This window comes from Nematolebias whitei, chromosome 20 (assembly GCF_014905685.2).
Source record: "Nematolebias whitei isolate Nwh7 chromosome 20, NemWhi1, whole genome shotgun sequence".
Classification (NCBI taxonomy): Eukaryota; Metazoa; Chordata; class Actinopteri; order Cyprinodontiformes; family Rivulidae; genus Nematolebias; species Nematolebias whitei.
The window spans coordinates 33,343,162-33,354,075 of record NC_056517.1 but is presented as its reverse complement, the minus strand read 5'-3'; the positions used below and the strand labels follow the sequence as shown (position 1 = coordinate 33,354,075).

The 10,914-nt window shown below is 39.5% G+C and overlaps 1 protein-coding gene across 1 annotated transcript; it reads right to left on the bottom strand.

Annotated features, from left to right (window-relative positions):
* Positions 1–267: 267 nt before the first annotated feature.
* si:ch73-264p11.1 (uncharacterized protein LOC100000923 homolog) lies at positions 268–9,143 on the bottom strand. Its single transcript, XM_037693984.1, has 4 exons — positions 9,001–9,143; positions 3,797–3,860; positions 730–921; positions 268–345 (listed from the first exon to the last, which is right to left on the bottom strand). Exons 1-4 carry the CDS (start codon positions 9,141–9,143, stop codon positions 268–270), a joined length of 477 nt encoding a protein of 158 aa, XP_037549912.1.
* Between the last annotated feature and the right edge of the window lie 1,771 nt (positions 9,144–10,914).

Sequence of the window (10,914 nt, the reverse complement as noted above, 5' to 3'; positions counted from 1 at the left end):
TCTTTTTCCATTTCAGTCCTTGTATCAAAACATTTTCAGTGTTTTCACCTAACCTAAATCTGACTTATGAATCATTCAGGAATAGAAACTCAAGAGATGAACCTGAGTTGTTGGTTTTTAAATGTAGATGTACATCCATTGATTAAAGCCTGAAAGTTTCATTAAAATTCAACCAGTGGAGATATTTGACTAACAGACACCGGCAAAAATACCATCACCTCTCTGTTTTCAGCAGTTCAAGCATTCTAAACACAAATCAGTCTCAATTTATCCTCCCCTGGTTCCTCCAGGAGCTTTAAAGTCATAGATCATCAGCAAGGACCTCCACGTAATCAGAAGGATCGTCTGAAGGGAAACACAAGAAGGACGGAATGAGTCACAAACAAATGAAGAGGCTGTGAGGGCAAATGTAGTGTGCAACTTACTCTCATAGTCTTGGTCCTCTCCATATAAAAGATTGTGTCTTCTTTGAGACTTGCAGTCTGGTGATACCCTTGCTGATACTCCTGGGAATACTACAGGTGATTCTTTGGATGGTATCCCTGCCGATATTCTAGATACTCTAGATGATACACCTGGTGATGCTCTAGAGGAAAATCCTGGTGATGCTCCCGGCAGCACTACAGGTGATGTTTTGGATGATATCCCTGCCGATACTCTGGATGATACGCCTGATGATACTCTAGAAGATACACTTGATGATACACCTGATGATACTCCTGGTGATACTCCTGGTGACACTCTGGGTGATATTCTTGGCTTGGTGGATCTTTCTGGTATGGGAGGGGGTTGAATCAACCAGGGCATCTTCTTTTTGACAGCGTGACGCAAATGACAAACCAAACCCTGGTTCTTCCTCTTGTAATTCAAAATTAAATCCTCCAAAGTCTTAAAATATGTCTCCTGTAAACCTGCAGCTGTCTGAAGACAAAACAGAATAAAAGTATTTTTAAAAGATGCGCAGAAATAAACTAAATGTGTGTAACTTTTAATACTGTTGGGGAGTTTTCTTTATAGTTGGTTTATTTCGAGACAAAATTATGTAAAATTTGAATGTGTTACTTGTTTTTTTTAATGTATACTGTAAAAAAATAAAAACAAATTCTCATTAATGATTCCCAAAGCCAAAAAAAAGTACAGCTCTATTGAAAATTGGAAACATCCATCAAGTCACTGAAAGAATATCCAAACTAGTTGAAATTCAAAAATTTGTATTTAACTATAACCACACACACACAAAAAAAAAAATAGCTAAAAAAGAGAAAACTGTTCTGTGAGATGTGTAAATAAATGGTCTTTAATGAGGTCTATTGCAATTGGAAGATTGATTTATCATTAAATTTCATCAAAACAATTTAGTTTCCAGCCATCTGATAACCCGACTGACCTTCCTGACATTTAATATCAATACCAAACAACCTAAAAGTGTGGGAAGGCTTAAATCTGTCTAATTAACTCTTCAGTTTTTATTAACATCAAGCTCTGAGTGGGGTGGAAAACTGTTGTCATTGCATCAGTGTGGAGCCTTTCTTAAACAAGTATAATATTTTCCTTTGCTATGAGGGTGAGTTTCCACTCTGAGGGGAGAAACATTTGTTTTTCAGAGACGTGTCAGTGTGAATGACTCAATCACAACTCAGCGATGAAACAAATGAGATATTTCTTTAAAATGTTATGTTGCCAAAGTTGTATATTGTCTTTTTAGCTTGACATGTCTTATTTCCAGTTAGTGAGCATGAATAACTAAAGCTGGAAATTTATAATTGCATTGACAGATACTTAAAATAAGTTCAAGAAACTGAGTAAAGAGGAGAAGAACCGTGGATTTACAAAAGTCTGGAAAAGCCTTTGAAGCAAATTCTAAATAACTTTATATTCCAAGATAATCAAAGTTCATGCTCAATAATCCAGGTAAAAAATACAACAAAGTTCAGTCAGGTCATCTGGACGGTTTCAATTTTTATTGAGACGTTTCGTCCTTCATCCAAAGGCATCAGCTCAACTCAAACTCGAGTTTGTTGTGGTTCCTCGGACAGATGAAGTCCTTTGGATGAAGGATGAAACGTCTCAACAACAAAAAGAGACTGTCCAGATGACTTGATTGAACTTTCTTGGGATTCCAAGATAATCATTTCAAACAAATGCATCTAGTTTGACAAGGGCTGAAAGAGGAACTGTTCCGTTCACATGTAAGGAACCTGGTTTAGACAAGAACCATGACTCAGGAAACCACCAGAACATCAGAGTATCTGTCACTATAGAAGTCTTAGGGCCTCTCATAACTCATCCCAGTTCAGTTTTATGTAATTCTAGACGTGTATTTTGACAACTAACCCCGCTCTTTATGACAGAAAACATGCAAGGCTACGTACGGAACCGAGTGTCCAGGTCTAACATATACACATAAAATGGGTAACAACTGCCAAAAACAGCTGAGATGGGCAACAAACAATGTGCGCAGCCTAGACTACAGTTTTGCTAACCATGTACAAAACAGGTTACTAAAAGCATCACACAGTCAACATGGCTATAAAAAGCCTACGGTTGAGGTGAAACGCACAGAACTAAACGTTTTACCAAACATTAGTGGGAGTATGTATTTAAATAAAGAATGCCTGGCTGCCAGTTTGCCTCAGTTATAAAATAAAAAAAGTTTAGTGCAATAAATATTTTGTTTAATAAATGTGGAGTTGTCTGAGGGGGAGTTTCACCCAGCAGAGTTTCATTATACGCCGATGACTCACTGTTTTATGTTGCTACTTTTTTACTCGTTGGAAATCTAACGGTTTAAGAAATGTTTTTTAGTATCAATGACTTCTTTTAAGAAATATTTAAACAGGTCATGATGACCAATTAAACTGATTTATTCTGGTCATATTAATGTAGGCTGCAATTAAAATGGTTTTGTTTAATTAAACATTAAATTTTTTTATTAATTTGTTCATTTTGTATGTTTTATCTATTAATCTGTTGCATGATTTTCTATATTTTAATATTTTTTTATTATCAACTATTCATTTATTAGCCACATTTAGTTGATTATAAATGGTAAAACGCAAAAATAAATGTTTTATAAAAGAAACCGCCTCCTAGAAATTCAAGCTCTTATCTTTAGTCTGGAGGGATTTTATTATTAGACTTTTTCACAGAGGTGTTTTACATATAAATATTATGAATTTTGTTCCTGTGAAGACATATGGTATCATTGTTTTTCTTTTACATTTTATTGTCAGATGTAACTGGGACCCTGTGTACATAATTTCGCTCCACCACATGTACCACATGAGGTGCAAATGATAATAAAGTATCTCTGACTCTCTCTGACTCTGACTGACATGATGTTGCAAAATCATAAAGAAAAAACAACCTTCCTGATTTCTTATTATTTCCTCATAAAAACTGCAGATCACTTAGTTTTTAAAAGTTATTTTTTAGACCAAATGAACTTTTATACAACTTTTGTACTAAAAATAATAAATTCAATATTTTGACATATTGCTAATGTTTGAAACTGCTACTGCAATCGTTCTCTAGTAAATATGTATAAAAAAAAATTATTGCAATGTCATTTTAATTATTTTACTGTTTGTCTTGAAAGAGTTAGAACCAATGTTTTACCATTTTTAACAACTGTGCACAAAAAGCCAGAATAGACAAGATGATTTACCTCTAACTAAATAAATGAAACTTTGTTGATTCTTTTTGAATAATTAAATGAACATGTTCCACAAAGTCCAGTTTATAAGTTAAAAAACATAAAATTGTGCTCAGTTTGAATGTTTCTGTGAGTCTTTACCAGGAGAGTGTAGTTTCCTTCGTGCGACTGAAGAATCCTGTAGGTATAAACCACCCTCTGTTTGCTGAAAAGACAAAACAAGATGTTTACGTTAACAAATCTCAACAAGAATCTAGAACTCTTATTTTGTAAAAATCTAAGCTGACAAAATGGCCGACATTTTGATATATGAACTGTGAAACAAAAGATCAGAATAAACTTTAAGTTGATGTCAATGGTATTTTACGATCACCATGGTAACCACACACCTGCGTCTGTCACTTGTTGGCGGCACTCTTTATTAAAGACAGAAATGAAGAGCAGAAAGTAAGCCTCGGGAAAACATTCATATTGAAAAAAAGTCCATGACAGAAGTGTCTGTTCATCATGTGTTGCATTTTTTTATAATATATATTTAATGTGTTTTGGGAAGAAGATACAGATCTTTTTTAAAATAAATTTCAATTGCAATGGAAACCAGTGAGAGTTTGGGTGTGTGCACTCTGGATTTGAAGAAAATCATCAGTCTTGCAGTAACGAGACACACTGGGTGAAAGAAAACAAAAATCTTTACATTTTGATGCACACTGTGAATAAAAAGTATATTTTATCATTGATTCTAAAGAATACCAAAAGTTCATGCTGAATAATCCAGGTACAAATCCAACAATGTTCAGTCAGGTCATCGGGACGGTTTCTTTCTTTTTTTTTTCTTGCTGAGACGTTTCGACCTTTATCCGAAAGACTTCTTCAGTTCGAGGAGTCACAAACAAACTGGAGACCAAACTGCTTTTTTTTCCCACTATGGGAGTGTGGTATTTATGGGACTCCAGTTTGTTTGTGACTCCTCGGGCTGAAGAAGTCCTTCGGATGAAGGATGAAACCTCTCAGCAAAGGACCAAGAAACCTTCCAGATGACCTGACTGAACCGTTGGATTACAAAGAACGTTTGACATATTTGTGCAACCTATAAAGAACATTATTATATATAATAATAATAATAATAATGAATTTAATTTGTAACGCACTTTTCATTAACAAAAATCTCAAAGTGCTACAGAGTGCAACTAAAATCAATGATAAAATCAACTAAAATCTGTGATAAAATCAACTAAAATCAATGATACAATCAACTAAAATCTGTGATAAAATCAACTAAAATCTGTGATAAAATCAACTAAAATCTGTGATAAAATCAACTAAAATCAATGATACAATCATGTGGAGGCAGAATAGGCTTGCTTAAAAAAAAAAGTCTTTAAGCCTTTTTTAAAGTCAGTCAATGATTGTGGAGCTCTCAGATATTCAGGGAGGGAGTTCCAGAGGTGGGGGGCAGCCACACAGAATGCCCGATCTCCCATGGTTCTTAATTTAGTTCGTGGCAGGTGGAGGAGATGACTGTTCTGTGATCGTAGGGACCGGGGTGGATGAATATGGAGCAAGAAGGTCCTTCAGATAATCTGGTGAATTTCCATATAAACACTGATGGGTGTGTGAATCGAAGAGCGTTATGACTACTAGTTGGAAATAAGAATGTTTCATTTTGACAAGTGGATCACGAGACCTTACGTTCTGGTTTCTGTTCTGGATAAATGGGTAAAGGTGGACCAGAGAGCCACATGAGTTGTGTGGCTCTGATGTTCATGATCTGATCACAAAAGCCTCCTAGAGTCTGATTGGCTCGTCTGCATGAATTACAAGTCCCATAGTTATGAAAACCCCATGCTCTGTGTGGTTTGCGTCACAACTCCTACAGACGGTTTGAGTTCTGTTGGATCTGCAACCTGCCATACGGCATCAGAATAAACAGATTTGTTATTTTCTCCTTGTTTGAATGTTTCTGAATCGTCCTCAACGGATCCGTTTTTCTTCAGTACATTTTTCAGCATCTGTTCTGCAATTTGTGCACTATTTCGACAATTCATGTATCAAAATGTTCGGCTCAGTCAGGACATTCCTGCTCTGACTTTTGTTATTTGTGACATTTTTACTTTGTGAATAAATTAACTTTGTCGGCCATGTTTTTCTCATAGAAAATTAATGGAGCTCTATTCAGATCCTTCAAACCCTTTAGCTGTTTACAACCTTTTATCGCTCTTTTCAGCTTTTGTTCTAGTTCAGCTTCTTTTTGTTCAATTTAGCTTATTTTATCTGTTTTGTTTTTTCTCCGGGCAGCACGGTGACGCAACTGGTAGAGCTGCTGCCTCTCAGCAAGCAGGTCCCTGGTTCAAACCCCGGTCCAGGGGCCTTTCTGGGTAGAGTTTGCATGTTCTCTCCGTGCATGCGTGGGTTTTCTCCGGGTACTCCGGTTTCCTCCCACAGTCCAAAAACATGCATGTTAGGCTGATTGGTAACTCTAAATTGTCCCTAGGTGTGAGTGAGAGAGTGAATGGTTGTTTGTCTCGTTTGTCTCTATGTGTCCCTGTGATGGACTTGCGACCCGTCCAGGGTGTACCCCGCCCCTCGCACAGTGACTGCTGGACATGGGCACCAGCGACCCCCGTGACCCAAAATGGAATAAGCGGGTAAAGAAAATGGATGGATGGATGTTTTTGCTCCTTAGCTTCTTTCTGCCAAGTTACTCTTTTTCTGCCTTTGCTTTTTAGTTTTTTTTTAAGCTTTTCCAATTATTTGTTTTTTGACTAATTTCCACTTATTGTCCTTCTTTTTAATAATTTTAACTGTTTGTTCCTTTCAGCCTCTTGCTGCTAATTTTAGCTTTTTTTGTTACCTTTTCAGCTTCTAATTTCAGGTTCTTTCTGCTCATTTCAAGTTCTTTTTTGTTAATTTTAAATGTTTTGTAATCTATTCAGCTGTTCTCTCTGCCCATTTAATCTTTTTCTACACATTTCTGCTGTTTTTTTGCTTTCAGCAAACGTAAACTGTTCAATTTCAACTTGCAATAACATTTTAGTGATTAAACCTTTTTAGCTGTTTTCAGCTGCTTCAGGAGCACTCAATTGAAATCCTTCAGCAATAATCATCCACGCTGCATTTGCACAGAAAATCACGTTTCTCTAGTTCCCTTTGTTTCTTTATTTCTCGATTAATGAATCACGACAAAAGTCAGTGTTTATTTTACCCCTAAGTCCACCGTTATTTCAGAAACTCCACCACTACAACCCTACTTCTAAAACAGCTGTGAAAAATGTCCATAAAACCAGAATGCAGTGGTTTATAAAGCCATAATTTATTCTGAACGAAACACAGTGAACATATCAAAAATTTAAACTGAGACTTTTTTAAGGAACATTTAATGTAATTTTAAATTCTTTGGCAGTAGCACAACTAAAAAAGGTTGTTGTAGGTGCAAGAAAAGGCTGTAAAAGTTGAAGAAGCAGCAGCTGGAGGAGCATTTTGTAACTACTTAGGTTAATTGGTAACCAGTCAGTAAGAGGACTGCATATAAAGTGGGACATTTAGAAGTAAAGATGGGCAGAGGTTCACCAGTCTGTGAAAAAACGTGTCCAAAGTCATGGAACAATTTCAGAATAAAGTTCCTCAACATGAAATAGGAAACACTTTGAATGACTTAAACAATAATTAAAAAAACGGACCAGTATTGATGAGTCATTCAATGCTGATGCGTTTAAGGCTTCACAACAACTTTTCTAAGCAATTCACTGTCTGTTTCTGGTAGTTTGTCGCTTAATAAAACTTGTTTTGTTGTTTCTCTGAACAGCTCGAACGTCACGGAACAAACCAGAGATAACGACTGACCGCAGCAGAGACTCCCATGACCACAAAAAGGAACTTTAAGATGAGGCGTCGGCACACCTTTAAAGACTACAACAACTACCCTTTATTACAATTTATATATATGTATATATCGCTCATCTTTAATGAACAGTTTGTAGTAGTATACATACATACATACATATGGTAATTTTTTGTAACATGGTCATTTACTGCTAGTCTGATGCTTGGAAATGTCTGTTTTTTTAAAAACAGACATTGTTTTATTGGATTAAACTTGTTTGATTTGTTACTTCATGTTAAGCTCTTTGTAACTTTGTTATAAAAAAAAAAAAAAATATTAAAACCCCATTATCATAGTTTTTCTCCTGAAGCGTTTTGCTTTTCTCCACTCTTTGTGCCCCTTTTAGTGGATTCAAGATGGCCACCAGCCAAACAAATGGCTATGACGACTCTGTCAGTTTTACAGACACTGAGCTGAAATATGGTGTGAAACGCTACTTGTAATCTTGTGCTTACAGCGTGTTTTGAGGAGGACTCTCAGCTACTACCACTCCAAATGCCTCACTCGACCTGACAGTCATTTTTGTGTTGCTAATGTAGATTAGCTGCGGCAGCCACTTCAAACCAGCTTGACTTTAAATGCTAATCAGCTGTAGACTTTTATCCTCAAGTGACACTTGAGTGTGTTTTAATTCCATTAGAATCCATCCACTGGTTCACAAGATATTTTACTAGCAGGCGTAAAAACGTTCATTCTAACAGTTAATGTTGAAGTTTTTAAGCAAAGATCTTGTGCAATACGTAGCTCTCAAGATATTTGTTTTGAAGGACTCTCAGCTACTACCAAACCGAATTTTAGCTCAACCGCTGTAAAATCAACCCATTTGTGTTTTTTAGGTTTGATTGAATGTGGCGGCCATCTTGAATGCAGTTGTCTCTAAACATTAAAGACTTGCAGATAATTACTGAGACCAAAAAAGTCCACGCTCAATAATCCAGGTATACAATCCAACAATTTTCAGTCAGGTCATCTGACTGACCCACTGACTCACCATTTTTTGTTTTGAACCAGTTTGACATGACTGTCGACGAGGAAGAGGGCCAGCACAAGAGAGGGCGTGCCAAAGACACCATCTTAGCACCAACATAACTGGTTTGTTCCATTTTGGAGTAAGCTGTTTGGGGGAAGAATCAGTTTTGTGTTGTGTGTTTCCTTGACTGATGAAGCCTTCTGGATGGAAGGTGAAACGTTTCAGCAAAAAAAGAAACTTTCCAGATGACCTGACTGAAAATTGTTGGATAATTACTGAGAGTTTCATTAAAATCCATCCAGTGGTTTATGAGATATTTTGCTAACAGACACATGAAAAAAACAACATAATTATAATTCCAGCAAAATAGCTTAAATTGATCTGATTCTTTAAGGATTGACAGCAACTAAATCAACTCTACTTGCGAGGAGGTTTTGTGTTTTGTTGTTAAAAGTTTTCGTATTTAAAGAAATAATAAGAACCTTCTTCACTCACTAGACGCAGAGACACAGGGCTCCCTGGATGCTCTCGCTCTCCCGGATCAGGTACGCCCCATCCTTGTTCTTGTTCCCCAGCAGCTCCTCACACTCCCTCTTCGTCATTGGACTGTGGTAGTACTCAGGAAGAGACGCAGCCATGTTGGACGGAGGCCAGACAGAAGCTGCAGACGGGACGAGGACGGCTGCAGAAACAGGCAGGACTCAGGTCCGGCTGCATGGAGGCGCTCAACAGAATGAAAACCTCAAACCAGAAACCGTCAAAGGCCCGGCCTGTCAGTTTCACAGGAAGTGAGCGGGGCAACGTCAGCGTGAAGAGGCTTCAGCTGCTCCTATTCTGGGCCTGGTATGGTCTCACATTCAGAAATGAAAAGAGGAAGAAGAAATTCAACCTTACAGGCTCACAGTGTGGCATTAAAAGGTCCACACGGACAAATAAATCAGACAGGGGGGGGGGGGGGGTAAAAACTGAGCAGAGTTCCTGTTTTTATGGTACATGGCTGGAGTTTGAGGTCTCCATCTCCATCCATCCATTTTCTTCCGCTTATCTGGGGTTGGGTCGCGGGGGTAGCAGCCCAAGTAGGGAGACCCAGACTTCCCTCTCCCCAGCCATTTGGTCCAGCTCCTCTGGGGGAATCCCGAGGCGTTCCCAGGCCAGTCGAGAAACATAGTCCCTCCAGCGTGTCCTGGGTCTTCCTCTGGGTCTCCTCCCGGTGGGACGTGCCCGGAACACCTCACCAGGGAGGCGTCCAGGAGGCATCCTAACCAGATGCCCAAGCCACCTCAACTGGCTCGTCTTGACATGAAGAAGCAGCGGCTGTACTCTGAGTCCCTCCTGGATGACCAACCTTCTCACCCTATCTCTAAGGGAGAGCCCAGACACCCTGCTGAGAAAACTCATTTCGGCTGCTTGTATCCGTGATCTCGTTCTTTCGGTCACAACCCAAAGCTCATGACCATAGATGAGGGTGGGAACGTAGATCGATCGGTAAATTGAGAGCTTCGCCTTTTGACTCAGCTCTCTCTTCACCACGACAGACCTGTACAGCGCCTGCTTCACTGCAGACGCTGCACCTATCCGCCTATCGATATCACGCTCCATTTTCCCCTCATTCGTGAACAAGACCCCAAGATACTTGAACTCCTCCACTTGGGGCAGGACCTCCTCCCTGACCCGGAGAGGGCACTCTACGCTTTTTCGGCTCAAGACCATGGCCTTGGATTTGCAGGAACTGATCCTCATCCCGGCCGTGTCGCACTCAGCTGAGAACCGCTCCAGCGAAAGCTGTAGATCATGATCTGATGAAGCCAACAGGACCACATCATCTGCAAAAAGCAGAGACACAATCCTAAGGCCACCAAAATGGATCCCTTCAACACCTTGGCTGTGCCTAGAAATTCTGTCCATAAAAGTTATGAACAGAATCGGTGACAAAGGGCAACCTTGGCAGATCCAACTCTCACCGGGAACAAGCCCGACTTACTGCCGGCGATGCAGACCAGGCTCTGACACCGGTCATACAGGGACCTAACAGCCCGTATCAAAGGGCCTGGTACCCCATACTCCCAGAGTACCCCCCACAGGGTTCCCCGAGGGATGCGGTCGAACACCTTCTCCAAGTCCACAAAGCACATGTAGACCGGTTGGGCAAACTCCCACGCACCCTCTAGGACCCTGCTGAGAGTGTAGAGCTGGTCCAGTGTTCCACAACCAGGACGAAAACCGCACTGCTCCTCCTGAATCCGAGGTTCGACTATCTGAAGGACCCTCCTCTCCAGATCCCCCGAATAGACCTTACCAGGGAGGCTTAAGAGTGTGATCCCCCTGTAGTTGGAACATACTCTACGGTCCCCCTTTTTGAATAGGGGGACCACCACCCCAGTCTGCCAATCCAGGGGAACTTCCCCCGAC